Source organism: Scyliorhinus torazame, chromosome 6, assembly GCF_047496885.1.
Source record: "Scyliorhinus torazame isolate Kashiwa2021f chromosome 6, sScyTor2.1, whole genome shotgun sequence".
Classification (NCBI taxonomy): Eukaryota; Metazoa; Chordata; class Chondrichthyes; order Carcharhiniformes; family Scyliorhinidae; genus Scyliorhinus; species Scyliorhinus torazame.
Genome location: NC_092712.1, coordinates 222,158,308 through 222,179,974, shown reverse-complemented (window position 1 = coordinate 222,179,974; position 21,667 = coordinate 222,158,308). Strand labels below are relative to the sequence as shown.

The window sequence follows — 21,667 nt, the reverse complement described above, 5'->3', positions numbered from 1 at the left end:
AGTTTGTGTTGAAGTTCAGGCACCATTACTCGCTCATTTTGAAGTCTGGACAAAACAACGTCCTACGTTTGGAAGAATTGGTGTGAAATCAAAGTTGAAAACTGGTTATCTGAGATCATTTGACTAGTCAAACTGTAACCTTTGAATTAAACTTTAAATTATGATTCTCAAATGTTTTAGCCTCTGGATCAAAATATAAAATTTAAAATAAAACTGTCCCCAGTATATCCTATGCTTGTTTCCAAGAAAACTGTGCCAGCTCAGGAGAAATTGTGTATTAAAAAAGCGTTAATAAAAAAGTCATGGAACCGGAGATCTCTGAAATATTGTGCAGAAATATTAAACTACTGAAGGCTTGGTAATGTGTCACGTTATCTTGACTACATTTTGTTGCTGCGATCCAGAAACCTTTTTATTAGTTATTGATTTGCATTGGTAATTATCTATATAAAATTTGTTGATCATATCCAATATATTTTTGCATTGTGATAATCAAAAGGAATTGTTGTATTTGATCTTTCTTTCATCTGCTCTACAATGTTGGGCAATAGGGTAACTATACTCTGCACTAATGCAGGATAATGAGCTTTGCTAGCTATAAAATAAAATCAAAGATTGAAGGTTTTTCAAATCCTAGGAACAACAACAGCTGATCATTTAAATTAATTTTTTGTGTAGGAGTTGCTCAGATACTTAACAGGCTGGATAGAAAAACATTTGATGATGCTGATCAAAGATTGTTTGAGGTGAGATTATTACTTTTACTAGACCATAATATTTGTAAATTGTAATCATGCCTGCTTAAAAAAAATTCAATATTTATCCCATTGTTTGGCATACATTTGACACTTTATGACTGTAAGTCTGAGCACAAATCTGATTGTTCCATAAGTTTAGCTATCAATTGCAAAATGTCCCTTAATGCTAATCCCTTTCACTTAGCTGTTCGGTTGAATGTATGATTGTTCCTCTTATGAGGCCTGTGAGAAGCAATGTAACTATAACAATCACTGATGCTGACTATTTACATAACAGTGCTTTTCTTATCAGAGGTCTAGGACTTAAATTCTGGAATCAGTTAACTCATTTGTGAATTAAACTATTTAAAAAATGATGATTAGCTGAAATATTAATTTATCCGAAAAGTTTCTTGTGATTTTATTTTATTTTAATTTTTACATCATTAAGAGCTACGACCAAATCATTAAGCTCAAAAGAGGGAGTCGAATGAGGGCTGAACAGTAATTATTTTTAGTGCTTTGACAGTAGTGCTGAATGACTGTACAGAGCGTAATGTCACATAGAAATGTTTTTTAATTCAGTGGTACGGACCAGGAACAAATTAGTCAATTATAGAAGAAGATTCTTCCTGTGTGCCATGTGTAATGAAATCATAAGCCAGTTATTTAGAAATGGGTTTCTGATTATGTTGCATTTGATCTGTTGAGGAACCCTTCTCCATCAATCTGCTGCCAGCCAGTGTGCTTTGTACTGCCGAAGTAAAATTCCGTTAGGATGAAAGAATCTCAAAAGCCAGAAGACTGACTGAGGCCCTTTGCTCATATGAGTCATGCACATCAACACCAATAAGTGTAAACTCTCATAGGTATTTATCATTCAGACTACAGTATTCATAGTATAGGTAGAGTAGTGCCGATGGTTTTGATGCAATCTTCCAGCTCCTAGACCTAGAAGAGGAAAGGGATAATTTTGCAAATTTGTACTTCTATAAAACAAACACTTAAGTCAGAGAATACAAATAAGGGGCGTCATACTCCGACCCCCCGCCGGGTCGGAGAATGGCCGTTGGCCGCCGTGAATCCCGCCCCCGCCGAAGTCTCCGCTCCCGGAGATTGGGCGGGGGCGGGAATCGGGCCGCGCCGGTTGGCGGGACACCCCCGCTAGATTCTCCGGCCCGTATGGGCCGAAGTCCCGCCCATAAATTGCCTGTCCCGCCGACGTAAATCAAACCTGGGGCGAAATTCTCCGTTATCGGCGGAAAGTCCGCCGATCGGCGCAAAAAACGGCGCAAATCCGACTTGCGTCACGTCGGAAAAATGGGTCGATAGTCTCCGGCCCGAAATGGGCTAGCAGCGACAAAAACGGGATCCGCGCTTGCGCAGTGGTTCACGCCGTGCAGCGTCATACGCGCTGCACGGTGTGACGGCTCATAAGGCTGCGCTGCTCCCCCCCACCCGACCGGATCACCCGACCACAACACCCGACTGGATGGCTGGCCGTCGCTGAGCCCCGAGGTTCGAGTCACGCGATGTGGAGGGGCTCCTGGACGCGGTGGAGCAGAGGAGGGACGCCCTGTATCCCGGGCACGGCCGCAGAGTTGCCCCACGCCACAGCCGGCGTCTGTGGAGGGAAGTGGCAGAGGCCGTCACCGCTGTGGCCCTGACACCACGGACAGGCACCCAGTGCCACAAGAAGGTGAACGACCTCGTCAGAGCAGGCAGGGTGAGCCTCCCCCATATCCCCCCCTCCCCATATCCCCCCTCCCCCATATCCCCCCTCCCCCATATCCCCCCTCCCCCATATCCCCCCTCCCCCATATCCCCATATCCCCCCTCCCCCATATCCCCCCTCCCCCATATCCCCCCTCCCCCATATCCCCCCTCCCCATATCCCTCCTCCCCCATATCCCCCTCCCCCATATCCCCCCTCCCCCATATCCCCCATACCCCCCTCCCCATATCCCCCCTCCCCCATATCCCCCCTCCCCTATTCCCCCTCCCCGATATCCCCCCTCCCCCATATCCCCCCTCCCCCATATCCCCCCTCCCCCATATCCCCCCTCCCCCATATCCCCCCTCCCCCATATCCCCCATATCCCCCCTCCCCATATCCCCCCTCCCCCATATCCCCCCTCCCCCATATCCCCCCTTCCCCCATATCTCCCCTCCCCCATATCCCCCCTCCCCCATATCCCCCTCCCCCATATCCCCCTCCCCCATATCCCCCTCCCCCATATCCCCCCTCCCCATATCCCCCCTCCCCCATATCCCCCCTCCCCCATATCCCCAAGTGAATCCAGCCCTAACCTTAACCTCTGCAATGCACGCGCAACCGATGGCGTGCATTCATATACCTGCCTAACACTGTTGCCTTTTACCCCTGCCCCCCCCCCCCCCCCACAGGAGAAGCGCGCACACAACAACAGGGAGCATGTGAGGACTGGAGGAGGGCCCGCTGATGAGAGGCCACTGACCGTACACGAGGAAAGGGCCCTGGAACTGGCTGGCGGACCTGAGGACCGGGAGGTTGCTGATGCAGAGGTCGGGGGCGTACTAGCGAGTGAGCCACCGACAGCCCGTCCCCATATCCCCCCTCCCCTATATCCCCCTCCCCCGTATCACCTGATCACTGCCTGATGTCTAACCATGCATGCTTCATTGTGTATCGCAGGACCAGACGTCCAGGCACCCATCCCCGCAGATGCAGACCGCCCGCAGGATGCCCCTCGGAGACCACAGGAGACGGAGAGACCCGCACCCTCCAGCATGCGACGCCCGCAGGATGCCCCTCGGAGACCACAGGAGACGGAGAGACCCGGACCCTCCAGCATGCGACGCCCGCAGGATGCCCCTCGGAGACCACGGGAGACGGAGAGAACCGGACCCTCCAGCATGCGACGCCCGCAGGATGCCCCTCGGCGACCACGGGAGACGGAGAGACCCGGACCCTCCAGCATGCGACACCCGCAGGATGCCCCTCGGAGACCACGAGAGACGGAGAGAACCGGACCCTCCAGCATGCGACGCCCGCAGGATGCCCCACGCACACAACGGGAGACGGAGACACCTGGAGCAACAGGGAGACGACACCCCCGTCACGTGCGGGAGCGACCACCCAGCGACGAGGGGGGCAGCCACAGGCGCCCGTCACATCCGAGCCAGGACACCACTACCCAGGACACCACTACCCAGGACACCACTACCCAGGACACCACTACCCGGGACAGCACTACCCAGGAAGACGAAATACCGGACAGTGACTCAGAGTGGATGGGTGGAGACGAACCCCCACCCCAAAGTGCCATGGACTCAGAGTGGGACGAAGAGCACGACACAACGCCACTGCTGTCACCAACACCCTCCACCATCGCAGAAACACTCACCACGGTTGGGCACTTTAGTGATGAGGCGTCTGGTACACTCACTGGTGCGCACAACACAGCCGTCCCGGTACAGCAGGTGGAGATAGGAGCAGCAGAGGGACCGGGCGGTCGGAGGGCAGCCCAGCCCAAGCGAACATCTGCCGCCCAGATGGATCCCGGGTTCCTGCAGTTACCACACCCACACATAGATCCGATGCAACCACCGACCCGGAGACGAGCGAAGAGGGTGACGGGCGGCTGCGGTCGCAGGTGGAGGAGTCCACCCGCGTCCAGGAGCTGGGAGTGGTGCCGGTCATGCGTGCCACCCAGGCCGACACCGCACGGGTGGCGTCCGCGGTGGAGGCAATGGGTGCGACGGTGTCAGACATGGGGAACGGTTTGCGAGGGTTGGGGCCTTCCGTGCAGGCGGCGTCTGTGGCCCAGGAAATGGCTGCCCTCTCACAGGAGGCCATGAGCCAGTGCCAGCGCCAGATGGCAGAGGCGCTCAACGCCATAGCCCAGTCTCAGCAGGCCATAGCCCAGTCTCAGCAGGCCATGGCCCAGTCTCTGCAGGCCATGGCCCAGTCTCAGCAGGCCATGGCCCAGTCTCTGCAGGCCATCGCTGAGGGCATCGGCGCCAGTGGCCATGTGCGAGCCGGCGTCGCACTGTCACAAACAGGGTTTGCCAACCCCCTGGGCTCCATGGCTGCAAACCTGCAGACCCCTGTCGCTACCAGTATGGGCCTCCAGGACTGGCAGCGCCAGATGTCGGGGGGGCGTCGGATGGCCAGTCCGTTCGCATCCCCCACCCATGTAGAGGCCTGGGGGCCATCGGGCACCCCGAGGGAGGAGGAGGTGGTGTGGTCCGTCCCGGCTCCCTCTGTAGGGGAGGTCCCGGTACACCGCAACACCTCGGACTCCCCCCCCCCTTCCGTCCCAGGTGCATCGGGTGGGCAACGGGCAGGAAAAGGCTGGCAGCTCGCCATCCCTGTCGCCCGGGCCGCAGCCTGGCCCATCTAGGCCAGGACGCCCCAGGAAACGGCCGCCAAAGGGATCCAGTGTCAGAGGGCAGGAATCACAGGAGTTCACCTCCAGTTCTGCTGTACCGTCTGGGGAACCACGTAGACGTAGTCAAAGGGCCCGTAAGGCCAAACAATTAGACACTGAGTAAGTTGGCACGGGTGCAGGGCACAGATGAGTTTTAGGGGCTAGGGCACGTGCATGAACTCCTTTGGTTATTAAAGTCAATGTTACACCTACCGAAGCTGCCTTTGTGCTCTGTCCAAAGTGTGCGGGGGTGTCATGTACGTTGAGCGCAAGTGTGTGTGTGAGGGGTGGTCTTACCTCAGCCCCAGGTGAGTCTGCCCCCTTCCCCCTGGGCCGCCATCAACATCCCTCGGGCAGAGGACGGGACCGTACGCTGCAGTGTCACAGCCGCATGCAGGGATGGTCCGGGTGGATGGTGGTACTGTGGCCATGGGTCAGACATAGTCCAACGATGTAGAGCCAGGAGCTCATCGCAGGGCGGGTTGTCATCATCCTCCATGGCCTGCGATAGACACGCGTCCACCCGCAACTGTGTGAGCCCGGCCCGTTGTGCCGCAGGTGGATCGGCAATGGGGGGGGGGGGGGTGTGCATGCGGGTGGGGTGGGTGGGGTTGGGGAGGGGGGTGAGGGTGCTGGGTGGGTGGATGGGTGGGGGGTGTGGGTGGTCGGCTGTTGCCATGGTGTGCGGTCGGTGGCCATACTACCCGATTCCCACGCCCATCTAGTCAGTGAAGCGGGCGTCTGTCAGTCTGTCCCGTGCCCGCTGGGCCAGCCGGTAACGGTGGACAGCCACTCGCCTGTGTCTACCCCGTCTGCCCTGACCATTGCCCCCATCCCCCTCATCTGGGGAGGACTGGGCCTCTTCCTGCTGCTCCTCCACTCCGCCCTCCTCTGCCTGCGGCACATCGCCCCTCTGCTGGGCTATGTTGTGCAGGACGCAGCACACCACAATGATGCGGCCGACCCTATCTGACCGATACTGGAGGGCGCCCCCAGAGAGGTCCAGGCACCTGAAACGCATCTTAAGCACGCCAAAGCACCTCTCGATCACTCCCCTTGTCGCTACATGGGCATCATTGTAGCAGTTCTCCGCCTCATTGCGTGGCCTCCGTATAGGCGTCATCAGCCACGATCGCAATGGGTAGCCCCTGTCGCCCAGCAACCAGCCCCTCAGCCGGGGATGGCGTCCCTCGTACATGCCGGGGATGGATGACCGCGACAACACGAATGAGTCGTGTACACTGCCTGGGTGACGGGCGCAGACGTGCAGGATCATCATGCGGTGGTCGCAGACCACCTGTACGTTCATCGAATAGGTCCCCTTCCTATTAGTGAACACGGCCCTGTTATCTGCAGGTGGCTGCACGGCGACGTGCATCCCATCGATCGCGCCCTGGACCATGGGGAACCCGGCCACGGCAGAGAAGCCCACGGCCCTGGCATCTTGGCTGGCCCGGTCCACGGGGAAGCGGATGTAGCGGTGCGCCATGGCATATAGGGCATCTGTCACTGCCCGGATGCACCGGTGCACCGATGTCTGCGATATGCCGGACAGGTCCCCACTCGGTGCCTGGAATGACCCCGTTGCATAAAAGTTCAGGGCCAGCGTAACCTTGACGGACACGGGGAGAGGGTGTCCCCCGCCAGTACCACGCGGTGACAGGTGTGCCAGCAGGTGGCAGATGTGTGCCACGGTTTCCCGGCTCATCCGGAGTCTCCTCCTGCATTCCCGGTCCGTGAGGTCCTGGTATGACTGCCGGGGCCGGTACACACGGGGCGCCCTCGGGTGCCTCCGTTGCCGTGGGGCCGCGACGTCCTCCTCCCCCTCCTCGTCCTGTCGGTCAGGTGTCCCTCCAGCCTGGGCGGCTGCCGCCTGCCCCTCTGCGGCAGCCTGCGCCGCCTCTCTGGCACGCTTCTCCTCCTCCTCCTCCTCATCCAGGGCAACATAGACATGAGCGGCTGCCACCACGGCGGCCAACATCGCTGGATGATCTGAAAACATGACGGCCGGGTGGGGGGGAGGGGAACGACGACATGTCATCATTGCCAATATCCCCTCCTCCCCCCAGCCAGGTGGCATGGACCGCATGGGTCCAACTGTTGGAGGCTGGCACCTGGCCAGATGGACCAACTCACTTGCCCTCCCATCCCCCTCCTCGGCACGGACCCCCCCCCAACCTCCACCCCGGCACGGACCCCCCCCCAACCACCACCCCGGCACGGATCCCCCCCCCCAACCTCCACCCCAGCACGGACCCCCCCCCAACCTCCACCCCGGCACGGCACGGACCCCCCCCCAACCTCCACCCCGGCACGGACCCCCCCCACCCAACCTCCACCCCGGCACGGACCCCCCCCAACCTCCACCCCAGCACGGACCCCCCCAACCTCCACCCCGGCACGGACCCCCCCCAACCCCCAACCTCCACCCCAGCACGGACCCCCCCCAACCTCCACCCCAGCATGGACCCACCCCCAACCTCCAATCTCCACCCCGGCACGGCACGGGCCCCCCCCAACCTCCACCCCAGCACGGACCCCCCCCAACCTCCACCCCGGCACGGATCCCCCCCAACCTCCACCCCGGCACGGACCCCCCCAACCTCCACCCCGGCACGGACCTCCACCACGGCATGGACCCCCCCCCCCCAACCTCCACCCCGGCACGGACCCCCTCCCGGCACTCCCCCGGAGCCCAGCCTACGCGAACCACACACACCCCCCCCCCCCGCCGCGCACACACACACACACACAACCCGAGACACACCTCTCCTCACGCATTCAGACTGCGGCCACGCCATTGCCTCCCCAGAGCCAACCCCCCAGGCCGTCACTCACCTCCACGCTGGTCGGCGTGAGCCTGGAGCACCGGGTCACGCCGATGAAAAGGAGGTTTAATTTACGTCGACGTGAACGGTCATCACGTCGACGGGACTTCGGCCCATCCGTAAGGGAGAATATCGGCTGGCCGAAAATCGGCTGCCTTGCGCAGACCCGTGACATTCTCCGCGGCAGCGGCGACATTAACGCCCCGCCGACTTTTCTCCCTTCGGAGACTTCGGCAACCGGCGGGGGCGGGATTCACGGCGGCCAACGGCTATTCTCCGACCCTCTGGGGGGTCGGAGAATGACGCCCCACGTATTTGCCGACGGGACCAGGCGGCGTGGGCGGGCTCGGGGGTCCTGGGGGGGGCGCGTGGCGATCTGACCCCGGGGGGGGGCTCCCACGGTGGCCTGGCCCGCGATCGGGGCCCACCGATCCGTGGGCGGGCCTGTGCCGTGGGGGCACTCTTTCCCTTCCGCCTCCGCCACGGCCTCCACCATGGCGGAGGCGGAAGAGACTCTCCCCACTGCGCATGCGCGGGAAACTGACAGCGGCCGCTGACGCTCCCGCGCATGCGCTGGGAAACTGACAGCGGCCGCTGATGCTCCCGCGCATGCGCCGCATTTCCGCGCCAGCTTGCGGGGCAACAAACGCCATTTCCGCCAGCTGGCGGGGCGGAAATCCCTCCGGCGTCGGCCTAGCCTCTCAATGTTGGGGCTAGGCCGCCAAAGATGCGGAGCCTTCCGCACCTTTGGGCCGGCGCGATGCCCATCTGATTGGCGCCGGCTTTGGCGCCAGTCGGCGGACATCCCGCCGTTGGGGGAGAATTTCGCCCAAGGTGCTTGAAAAAACATGACATCCAAAGAGAGAGCCACTTCTCCTCAATACTTTTGACACTCGGTGGGAGATGTGCAGTAAGTACAGTTCCTGAAGAATAAAATATATTTCCTCTGCTTGTGCAGTGACTTATTTAGCAATTTGTGCAAACCTGTAGCATATTGTTTGAGCATAGGGGCGAAGTTCAAAATAATGGTGCTTCTTTCATGTTTATTGCGAAGAGGGATGCTGATTTGGGGGAATAGAACATGTTTTTAGTTTTTGGAATGAGTGTCAATATTAAACAGTTTCTATTTACCTGCAGCTTGGACATAAAATTAAGTACCCCCAATTAGGCCAGAATAGAAATTCCCACCAATGGTCAATGGACATTTTGCTGCCTCGCCAGATTTTCCATTCTACCAGGTGCAGAAAATCTCGGCCGCAAGTGGACATTATTAAGCAATGTTCTCATTCATGATGAAGAAATGAAATGGGCATTCATTTTGTCCTTCTACCTATTTGTCATGTCACAATGTGAACTCCATGAAGCTCCACAGGGTTCTCCCGTTATTGCACCAAACCTCTCATGAAAAACTGTGCAAAGAGCATTTATGCTTTTTCACTGGCATTTCCAACCACCTTCTGCCAAAGTTACAGTGGATTCTTGGGACAATCTTTGTGGAATTTCCAGATGTATTGTTGCATATTATTTTGTATATTGAATTATATATTGATCGTATTTCCCTATCAATAATTACCGTGAAAAATTAATCAGAATATTGTTGAAGCATACTGAAATTAAAAATCTTAAAGACTGATAAAAGTAGTCAATTATTTGCAATATTTTAGAAGGCGACTTGTTCTTGAGATTCTTTTTATAAATGAAAGGGATAAACTGTACTCCATTTATAGTAAAGCCAATTTATCCAGACTGAAACAGTTTTCCCAAACCAACACACTAAAATTAATGCACATTTCATGTGTTGCAGTGTGCTGGAGTAGCAATTTGTCCAGATATTTTCTCCAATTGATGATAGTTGCAGATAATGTCAGTACATTAGTCACAATCTGACAGGATCCAGACTCACTGTGCTCTCTATGGTACCAATGAAATAGTACATGTTACATCTTCTGGAATTTGAGCTCTTAATCAGAATCTGTACAAGCAATCAATGGTTTGCACACTCACAATCTGTGATTAAATATTTTACATGAGAAATTATCCATCTAACCAAATAAAATGCCGAACGTCTTGCTCAGTATATTTGTGAGATAGATTTACATATTTACAGTGTGTTAACCCATTTAAAGGTCCAAAATAGTTGACAGTTTCTCATCTGGTTGCCACTGTAAAGTTGTCCGTGATTTCTTATTAAGGTGCTCATGTGCATTCTTTTGCTTGCTCCTTAGGCCTTTGTCATTTTCTGTGGTCTTGGCATCAATAATACAATAATGTACAACCAAGTGAAGAAATCCTGGGCAAAGCAATCAGTGGCTCTTGATGTCAGTATGTTTTTTTATATTTTACAATGTTTTAAACAAATATGGAAAACATTGAGCTCGGTGAATTAATAAAGCTTAAAATTATTTTATATAGTGTGCTTGAAAAGACATTTTGTAAACTGTGGTTAGATACTCTTGAGAAAAGCAAAACCCAGAGTGGGCCCTGCATTCCTATTCTCTGTCTTTGCTCGCTCCTTCAGATATAAATAAAAATGAGGGATAATATTTGTTTGCATAGTGCCACCACACAGACTACTCTGATTCTCTGGGGCGAGACAATACCGCGAGCTGCTAATTGCATGTCCTGCAATGATATCAATGTCAAAATGTATGTCAGCCTAGCAACTCATGGTATTACTTTCCACTGGAGGATCAATGGAAGTCTGCAAAGCATCATGCAAAGTGGCACTAATTCTTTGACTGTCTCTGCGGCCAATTATCCCGCACCCTGGCATCACTGTGTCCTCATCCTCAGATCCAGTGAGGTGCTTGATGGCCAACAACAGGCTTCACTATCTTTCGCAGGCAGAAATTTGGAAAAGATAAACTTTAAATGTTCAGACTGACATTGTAAAGGCTGATTTTTTTTTAAAAGTGTCTCTTGTTCGGCATTAAAATTCATATGTGGCTGAGAAGTGAATTGGATCAGAATGAATTAGGTCATTTTACATTAATGAACATTGTTTGCACAGAAAAGAGGGAACAATGGCGATTTGGTTTCTACAAAGGATAGTGTATTTTGGCAGCTGAATTTGTGCCACAAATGTGGCAGTCGCTCGTTCTAAGAATGGAAATAATTGGATCCTCACTTATACCTTCACTACCAATGTAATCTGTATTCCCTGCAAACTAAATGACCACTTAGTAGAAAATCCTTCAAACATTGGACCTTAACTGACCTTTTGTAATGGTGAAGGAATTGCTCATTAACTTTTTACTTTATTACTCTCATAGAAAGGGTGCTTGCATGCACTGTATGGCCTTTGCATTACAAAGTGTCTGTACCTGGATGTTGGCATACTCTTAAGATAAATACATTTAATTATTGCTCAGCAGCTCTAAGTCTAAAATGTTGGACTGCATCTCAGAAGGTCTAAGTATTAAAATTAACTGATGTTTGACCTCAGAAATTGTCATTTTGAAGGTTTTTTTATGAAACACGTTCTAGTGGCACTGCTCTCCACATCAAGATGTCATCAGCGTACATGTAGACCAGTGTTTTTCAAACTTTTTTCTAGGGACCCACTTTTACCAACCTGCCGACCTACGGAACCCATGACGGCAGACCTTCACGACTCAACATTTTTTTTTTAATGCAATAGGTTCGCTTGCTTGGTCCTCATGATCTCACTTGCTTGGTCATTCAATGTTACATTTCACTGAGGACTTAAGCTGATGATTTAAGTTCTCGCTGCACTCTTTGAAAAAAAATCAGGAGTTTTGTCCTCAAACTCACCATGCTTATTCTTCAAATACCTTTGATGTTTTGAGGGTTTAAAACTTTCATTTGTTAGTACTTGCCTGTGTATAACACAGATGGGCTTTGCATCCTGATTTGCATTAATACAATTAACAAAGTCATACCTCAAGAAATAATCTTTAAACTGCTTTGTTCCCGATTTCAGTTTCTTCTTAATAGGCTGTTCATCAGAGGCCCTGGACCTCTGGAAACAGCTCACACTAATGCTGTTCAAGGCCAGGTGGACTGAAGCCTTGTAAACGTAGTTGACCAGTAAATGCCCATTGACCATCTAGGCTCCATTTGCTCTCCAACAGGGCAAAGATAAATATGGTGGAAGGGGTCAGACGGTCAAAGCGGGATATTCACATTGGCTCTGGCACATCCTCCAAGCCCATGAGAACTGTGCCTCCTGCAGACCTGGTGGAACTGCACTATCGGATTCAGGGCGGGTCCACTGTGATGGAGGCAGAGCCACTAACAGAGACCACCCTCATCCCGCAACCCACCCTGCCCCCTGGACATGTGATTATGTTAGCCACTTCTGGCTATGTAGGCAGTCGGCACAGTTCCTTGTTCAAGATGCAGAGCTGCGAACTGTACCCCACGGATGAGGCGCGCTCTAACTTGCCGCTGGCCCACTCGGCTTCCCTGTTGCCGGGGGCCCATGGGTTGCCCGGGCGGGGAGCTGTGTTGCCCTCGGCACAGGGAGGGGCTGGCTCAGGAACTCGGGGAAAGGGGCGGGCAGAGCCCTGGTATCAGTGGAAAGAACCGGACTGGAGCAGGAGGGGAGCGTTCCGTCGTGGCCTGCGCAGCCGCTTCCTCACTGAGACAGGGCGACTTGTGTGTTCAAAGCTGGGATGTCCTTGTCCACGTCGGAATCCAGCTCTTGACAGGTGACACAGTAGTTTTTCTGTTTCTTGACTTGAAGAAAGGCTGTCCACATTCCTGACAACAGTCTGCCAGCGTCCTGCATCTTTCATCAGGTAATCGCCCATCAGTATAGTGATCTTATCCTGGCATTCATGGCGGACTTCGATCACCTTCATCTCCCTCCTTAGACGGGGAGGTCCATGTAAACTTCTCATTTCACTATTCAGAGCCATGCTGCTGCTGCCGGAAGTTGCAGCCAGCATTCTTAAAAGTCGGCCGCAGCCATTGGGTGCTTCTCCTGTAATCGGGAATGTCACAACAGCTCGCTCACCGACCCTCCCAATACCCACCCATAACCCACCCACCCGTGGATTGCAACCCGCAGTTTGATAAACGCTGATATAGACGGTGCTCCATTTTATCAACAATATTCAGTTGTAATTCTTTCCCACTTCTCCTCTCCCCCTGTTTGCCTGAAATCCAGTCTTGGGGAGTTGCAATTTCCTCCATTAAACACTGGAATCACCAAGTTATTATTGTTTTCAGGCCCTGCCACCTATGACCCCATGCCAGCAATTCCATCCTTTCCCCAATCCGTCTCAGGTTAAATCAGATTGTTCACAAACTGGAGGACATCCTATTCAACCTAGAGCTGAATTCCTGGCAGAATATCTTCTCTGTCACAATGACTGCTAACTTCAGTCTCCATAAGATCACTTATCACACCACTACTCAGCCTATCCATTGTCACAATATGGGCCAAGGAGGTCATAAAATAATTCAAGATCAAGTCTATCGCAGTGAAGGACAGCTAACTATGAAGACTAGCACTTCAAATGTTTCCAAAGAATTACCAAATAACCTCTGGAGAAATGGTGTAAATTAATAAAAGCAGTCATTTAGATCATTTCCATGGGGTTTCTGCTGACCTCCCACTCAATTTCAGTCTAAAAAGCTCATCATGCTGGTGCCGGCTCTTTGAAAGATCTGTTCAATTTGTCTCACTCATCCATGTCCTTGCCACCTCCAGACTTAACTATTCAAATGCCCCCCTGGTTGACCAGCCTCCAGTGCCCCATGAACTGAGAACTTCAGCCAATCCAAAACGGTGCTGTCTCTGCCCTTACCCAGTCTAACTCAACAACATCTTCCAGCCCTATAAAGCCTCAAAACCTTCCACTCCTTCCACTCTAGCCTTTTATGCATTCCCCCCTCCTGTTGCCAGACAATTGTTGACTGTGCTGTCAGCTGTCTAATCTTTACAATCTAGAATTCCCTCCCGAAGCCACACCACCTTCCGTTAGCTCCATCTCTCTGACCACATGCCTTAGTATCTTCTTCTTTGACTCAGTGTCCATTATATGTTTGGTTATGCCTCTGGGAAGCACTTTGGGATGTTTTTTCTACTTAAATGATGCAGTATGAATCCATAAGACCATAAGACATAGGAGCAGGATTAGACCACTCGCCCCATCGAGTCTGCTCCGCCATTCACTCATGGCTGATATTTTTCTCATCCTGCCTTCTCCCCATAACCCTTGATCTCCTTATTAATCCAAGTTGTCCTTGATGAAAAGTATCAGTTCAGAGCTTCCGATCCCATCCTAACCCAGTGAATCTCCTTTTGGCTAATGGGAAGTTTTATGTAAAATTAGTGACAGCCCTTTCATGGGCATAGTCGAATTTCAGAAACACAGGCAAGTTATAAATCATTCCACTAAGAAAGTAAAGATTTCTTAAATGTATATTGTTAAATGTTTCAATGTGCCTTCATTTATGTTTATAAAATATTTCACTGTTGCAGGACATCTAGTGGTATCCTGTGCTCATTGCTACAAGAGTCATTTTGACTTATGATACTTTACTGATATTTTATCATTTATATTGTTCAGCTATGTGCACATTGAAACGGATGCTTAACAAAATATTAGCAATATTTTAGAGCTTATTTTAATTTTCTCCTTCCCCATAATAAAAAGAATTCTTCTGCATTTTCAGTAATCAGTCAATGCCCTATTGGATAAACTAAGGCCCGTAACTTCCTCAGAATGGCAATCTCCAACGGATTTATCCATGTAGAAATTACAAAGCCGCTGTCTCACCGAACCTTCCTCACTCAGGCTGTGTGTCGTGTTAAGCACACTGAGATAACACGGGCTGCAACTGGATGCAGCTATAACTGAAATAGACTCCAGACCTTGAAGTTAGTTCAATTTGATTTATTGAACCTGTCACACAGTTAGCACAGTTCTCTGCGAGTTCGACTCTCTGCTAACCTAAGTGTGATCTCTGTCTGACTGAACCAGACTAGCTCTTAGCCACATGCTGTATGCGTTACGTGATATATACACCGGACTCACTTTGTAGATGTCCCTAGTGGAAAGAGGCAGAGTATGAGTGCCTCGTGCATTTTATAGTGGGAAACCACCCCCAAGTATTCTGCCTGCTGATTGGTTATGTCCTGTTCTCTGTGTTCATTAGCTGCCTGTCCGTATCTCATTAAGTGCATGTCTGTATATCATGACAGGCTGGGTGAGGCAGGGGCAGCGAATCGTTTCCCTGGCTGCATCAGTGTGGAGTAACTGGACCGGAAGGAAGGTGTGGGGGCTGGAAGACTGGGAAGAAAAGTGAGGGGGTGGGAGCCCAGGAAGGCAGGGGGGGAACAAGACCAGGAAGGGTGGGGGAGGGGGGCAGGGGGAGTGTGAGAGGGTTGGGAGACCGGGAGGGCGGGAGATGGTGGGGGTGTGAGACCGGGTAGGAATTGTGGGGGGGCAGGATTGGAGACCTGGCAGGAGAGGGAGATGGGAGACCGAAGGATGGTTCATGTCGGGTTGCAATGGGAGGGGGTTCGGCAGGCGGTGGACTGTGGTGCGGGGTGTTGGGTGATAGGGATGGTGTGACAGATCTGCTGGGGGGGTGCCCTGTGCAAGGCTCGGTCTTCATGCTTAAATACTTACTCTGGAGTTAGATCTGATTTTTTTCCTTCTAATTCATTCTGTGGAACTATAGTATACAACCGGCAGAACCATCCAATGTTAGCAATTTAAATTGCTTCTGCCAGATGGTTCTCAGCCCAGCGCAATTGTCCAGGAGAAGTTGATGCTTCTGGGCAATTGTGAGGTAAACCCTTATGTGGGAACCTAAGAGAGATTCCCGACCGCACCATTGGGGTACCCCCTAAATGTGATGCTGGGGAACCAGGAAGTTATGGGCCTAGAGTTTTTCCTAGACAGGCCCCAATCTCTTTTGGACATCCAAGGGGGAGATAAAGAGAATTTTTTTCAAGCAATGAGTTGCTGTTATCTGGAATACATCGTTTGGAAGTGATGGCTGCAGATTCAATGGTAACTTTCAAAGAGAAATTGATCAATAATTAAAAAGTAATAGAAAGATGCAGGTCTATGCAGAAATTACAGGAGTGTGTGACTAATTGGATAGTTCTTTCAAAGAGCTGACACTGGCACAGTTGAGTCAAATATCCTCCTATTATACAGGATGACTCTAGGATATTCCAGTCTCCGGCTGGAACGAGTGGGAGGTAAGCAGAAGCCCCACGGAAATGATGTAAATGGTGGCTTTTATTAATTTACCATTTCTCCATAGTTACCATGCTCAATCTGTGGAGAATTCCGAGGTGCTAGTCTTTGTAATTAGTTGTCCTATATTGTGCTGGGCAGACAGGGGGCTGGATTCTCCGATTCTGTGGCTATGTCCGGAGGATGTGTCTGGTCTTACGATCAGAATGTCGACGCCGTCCCTGCACTGATGCTCCGTCCGTTGGGGGGCTAGCAGCCGCTCCACATGGAGCCCCCAGCTTTACCTGCCGATACAGACGTAGAATGGCTGGGTCCGTGTCGTGGATGCACATGGCAGCGGCCTGTGGCGGCCGTGCCGTATAACATGGCGCCCGCCGCGTGTGGACCCGGCCTGCTAAAAACTGCCCCCCTTTAAACCCGCACACCACACCCGGAAAACCCCCACCAGTCCCCCCAGATCCTGCCGAAGCCGTCCCTGCCAGCGGAATGCCCCCCCCCCTCCCACTTCCCACCTGGCGTTTATGAATGTGAGTTTTTATTTTAAGCTTCATGGTCCGCAGCCGCCACGGCAGGTTTACGATGCTGTCGGGAAGTCAGCCCATTGGGAGCAGAGCATCGGGGGAGGGCCTCAGGTGACGTCCTGAGGCCGTCCCAAAGGAGTGCGGCGTACTCCTCGAATATGCCATTTTTGAGGGGGCGGAGAATCGGCAGAACAGCGCCGCCCCCGATTTCAGCGTAAAAATGGATTCCCTGGCCGATCGCCAAACGCGATTTCGATGTCAGCAATCCGAGAATTCCGCTCAGGATCTTGAATGCTTCATGAACATCTTGGGCCATATTTTTGCCAATTAAATGGAGAGTTCGAGTCCCAAAATTTCCCGTTTTGACAGAACCATCTCAGTTTAAAGGGCCCCATTACACACAATTTTTGCTCCAGGGAGGAGGGGGCAGCAAAGGCGGGTCTGTCAATTTGGATCCGACATCAGGACCCAATTCTCCCGCGACCGGAGAATCGGTGCCAGTCACACGCGTTTGACGCGGCGCCGGTCGGGGGGGGGGGGGGGGGGGTTGAAAGACGCCCCCACAGCGATTCTCCGCGTTCGACCGGCCGAGTTCCCACTAGCGTGGTCCACGTATGGTTCCACCCGGCGGGAGCTCGACGTCACGGCTGCGGTGGCCGTCCCGGTGGGGGCCTCCACGACGGCCAGGCCCGCGATCGGGGGCCACCGATCGGTGGGCATGCGTGATCTTGGATGGGCCTACCTTCTTCCGCGCTGTGCGCGGTGCTGGCGCGGAAGCGGCTGCCACGCGTATGCACAGACCCAGCAGCTGGAGCAGCGCGAGCCCTCTGGCGCGTGCTGACCCCCTGTGGGCTATGGAATCGCTGGGCCAAGAGGCCCGTTGACGCCGGCTTGAAACACTCCGGTGTTTATGCGGGCACCGTGATTTTGGAGAATCCCGGCCATAGTTCCTAACCCAAGCACCACAATTTTGTTCCGTGCCGATTTTTAGGGGCACAAGTGAATCCCAGTTAATACACACCATCTCCATAATACACAATTGATAGACAATTAACAATATGGCAGTTGGTGCCGCACTCTTGGGCTTCACTGGTGGGTTTCCTCACAAATATCATCAGCTACCTTTGATGGGGTGTGTCCTTTTTCTCCTAGTAGCAATCCCATGTGGGCTTCCAAGTCCAACAAGTCAGAGTGTTCTGATTGTCGCAAGATGAAAGTATTACAACATCTCCCTATATTTGTAGTTGCACGCTAACCGAATGTTGATCTAATGGTTTACAAATGGTTTTGGTTGATTTGGTGGTGCGTAGATTGCCACAGTGGATGACATGCTGTAACAAATGAAGTCATCCAGAGAGGCAAACCTGAGTTGTTCCTCCTTCTGGTTAATGTCATCACAGGTGAACGTGACATAATTACTGTCCTTGGAAATGGTCTTCTGTGTTTGTGCGCAGCTGACTGGACAATCCTGGAAATGACGCGAGTAACCACATGGAAGGACCTGGAGGCGAAAAAGTTGCGGGAAGTCAGCCACTGGTACTTTGTGACCACTAGGTCAAGCAGAATCTAGTAGGTCTTCCACGAGGAGGCTGCAGATGTCTGTCAATGTCTGACATAACAATCTCAAGTTTCAGAAGCATAGCTCTTTCAATGTCCAAGCAAATTGACAGTCTCTGCCTGCCATACCCTGTTAAATAGCTGGTGCCTCCTGTGATCTTGTTACACCCCTCTATGCTGACCAATTGAGGGTTCCATCATAGTAGATTGTAGCTGCTGCTGATAGTCATTTAGCGACTCATTCAAGGTCCAATTTAAGGAAACCAAGGCACCACCCACACTCATATTTTGATTGTCAATAGCTCCAAACTTCACAAGTTAGTCGCAGAACATAAATACTCAACAACACCTCTCCCAGGAGGAGATAAAAAAGCATCACTATGTGGGCGATTTTGAGCCAGGGTGGTACAGTAGTTTGCACTGCTGCCTCACAGCACCACGGACTTGGGTTAAATTCCGGTCTTGGGTGACTGTCTATGTGGAGTTTGCGCTTCTCCCCCTGTCTGCATGGGTTTACTTTGGGTCCTCCCAGTCCAAAGATGTCTAGGTTAGTGGATTGGCTGTGCTAAATTGCCTCTTGGAGTCCAAAGATGTGCAGGTTAGGTGGGGTTGAAGGGATAGGGTGGAGGCGGTGGGCCTAGGTAGGGTGCTCTTTCAGAGGGTCGGTGCAAACTCGATGGGCTGAATGGCCGCCTTCTGCACTGTATGGATTTTATGGAAGCCACAAACACCTGCTGAGACTTGCTGCAATGAGGCTCCTGCATCAACACGCGTGCACGTCAAGCAGGTGATTAGACTGCTCAACTGCGGTACCAGTGCCTGCACTTGTCGGGGGCAACTTTCCAATACAGCCCCCATAATAGTGGTCTTCTATGCTGTCCACAACTTCACACTGCAGAGGAGAGACTAAGAGGAAATGGGGGAGCACCACATCCCCTCTGATGAGCAGGAGGTGGAGGAAGATGGTGAGGGGCTCCTGTGGAGAAGGAGAAAGGGCCTCAGGCCAGGGCCAGGGCCCGCATGGGTGCAGGGCTAGGAAAGCCTCATAACCTCTTGTTTTGGATACAAGCAGGACTCGGGAGTGAAAAGCTCTCCCAGCGTGGCGTGTTGCTTCTCATTAGTACTGTGGTGCTAGCGGTAAGTTCTCCTGATGGTGCCCAAGTTCATGGACAGGGCGCTAAATCCATTGGCCGGACTCTGCGGGAGAATGACAATGACTTGCATTTTGGACAGAGCAATACTCCTCTCATCTTCAGCGTTGCATGGGACTCTGCCTGACAGGGAACTGAACGCGTCCTGCGAATGAACAGGCTTATCATATGGTTCAGAGATGCTGGATGACCTCTCATCTGCTGTAGCTCCCTCCAAGGTAAGGCGTTCTGGTGTTTTCCTCCAACTACCATCCACATTTTGTCAGCCCATGGCCTCCTCATCAGAAGAGTGGCCGAACTGAGAGGCCTGAGCGTTGATGCGGGGGGAGGGAGATAGGTATGGACAACATGGGTATACTTTAGGGCAGAACAGTGTTGCAGTGCTACATCCTCGATGTGCAGGACTGGAGATGTGTCGCTCACAGGGAGGGAAGGTGTGAGATGGGCTGGACACCCCCAGTGTCCCTTGGGCAGAAGACTCTGGGCTGCAGTCCTGACGATCATCTTCCCTTTGGGTGCCTGGAGGCTCCTCCATGGGTTGGAAGGGCAGCTGGAGTGAGATCCAGAATCTTCACCATCCTCTGCTGCTGACACTCATGGATTCCCACTGCACCTGCATCGTTCAGTTGAAATCCTGCACCGTTGAGTTCATACCCTCAGCCATGGAGGCCCTGAGCTGAACCATGGAGTGGACATCCCCTGCTATGGAGTGCACATCCTGCGCCAAGATCTCCCCTGCGACTTCCAGCCTCGCAGTGTTGGCCTCATTGTGTTAGAGTGATGCCACCATCTCCTTGGACAGAAGGCGATGAGACTCCTCCAGTATACCTTGCAGTCCGAGGAGTGATGTTGTCATTCCTTCCTGTTGCTCGCGACTCTGCCTTTGAAGCTCCAGCAGCTCTGGGACAACAGGATTCAAGGGAACGCCATTGGCCAGCGGCTCAGCTGAGTCCTGGGCTCCGGCTTCCCTCCGAGTGCTGGATCCCTGTGACTTCCCTGCCTCCGCCTGCTGTGGATCATCAGCGGTGAGGTGCTCACTAGTGAGTGTCCCAGAAGCCTGAGTATTACTTATTTCAACCAAGGTGTGAGTACCTGTGCCGGTGGAATGTGTGTGTTTCACAGATATGACACATCTTCTTTGCTTGTCTCTGCATTGTCTCCCTTGGAGATGCTTGAGTCTGTGGTATATAGAGGGCATGAGGATGATCTGGCTGGTTGACCGACAGCCCTGGAAGGGAGGTGGCATTCGTGCATCACGGGGGAGGGAACGTTACTCACGTGAAGCCCAACCTGCACAATCTTTACTGCACAACCTTTACTATTGAAATTCCCCCCACTGCCTCATAAGCGTTTGCACGAAGAAGTGTCTGGTACTGTGGAAGCTTTCTGCGTTTAGCATAGTTTTCAATACAGGTGAATTTCCAGCTGTATGTGGAATACAGCTCCCATAAGGAAGAAAAGGAGATTCTTAGCTGTCTCTTTCAAACACTAAACATTCACAGAGCCAGTTACTTGGTTATTAAATATATTGACCCTGAATTCTTCCAATCTCCCGCTGTAACATTGGCTAGAGGTCACCGAAACCCTCAGAGAAACATTGTATGGTTATCAGCGTGGCTTATCAGCAAATGGTATGATGTAAACTTTGTTCTGTAGTTTGAAGGGCTTTGAATTTGATCTGTTAATTCATAGAACATGGGGCGAAATTCTCCCCAAACGGCGCGATGTCCGCCGACTGGCGCCCAAAACGGCGCCAATCAGACGGGCATCGCGCCGCCCCAAAGGTGCGGAATGCTCCACATCTTTGGGGGCCGAGCCCCAACATTGAGGGACTAGGCCGGCGCCGGAGGGATTTCCGCCCCGCCAGCTGGCGGAAACGGCCTTTGTTGCCCCGCCAGCTGGCGCGGAAATGACATGTCGGGGCGGCGCATGCGCGGGAGCGTCGGCTGCCGCTGACAGTTTCCCGCGCATGTGCAGTGGGGAGAGTCTCTTCCGCCTCCGCCATGGTGGAGACCGTGGCGGAGGCGGAAGGGAAAGAGTGCCCCCACGGCACAGGCCCGCCCGCGGATCGGTGGGCCCCGATCGTGGGCCAGGCCACCGTGGGGGCACCTCCCGGGGCCAGATCGCCCCGCGCCCCCCCCCAGGACCCCGGAGCCTGCCCACGCCGCCTTGTCCCGCCGGTAAATAGGTACTCTAATCCACGCCGGCGGGACAGGCAATTTATCGGTGGGACTTCGGCCCATCCGGGCCGGAGAATCGAGCGGGGGGGGGGCCC

The 21,667-nt window shown here is 52.7% G+C and overlaps 1 protein-coding gene across 5 annotated transcripts in view; it reads left to right on the top strand.

Moving 5' to 3' along the window:
• Nucleotides 1-21,667, top strand: part of pde11al (phosphodiesterase 11a, like) — a 476,822-nt gene that overhangs the window by 282,955 nt on the left and 172,200 nt on the right. For all 5 annotated transcript variants that reach the window (XM_072509449.1, XM_072509448.1, XM_072509447.1 and 2 more), the window contains 2 exons: nt 679-746; nt 10,203-10,295. In XM_072509449.1, the coding sequence (XP_072365550.1) occupies nt 679-746; nt 10,203-10,295 (161 nt within the window). The remainder of the gene's footprint in view (nt 1-678; nt 747-10,202; nt 10,296-21,667) is intronic.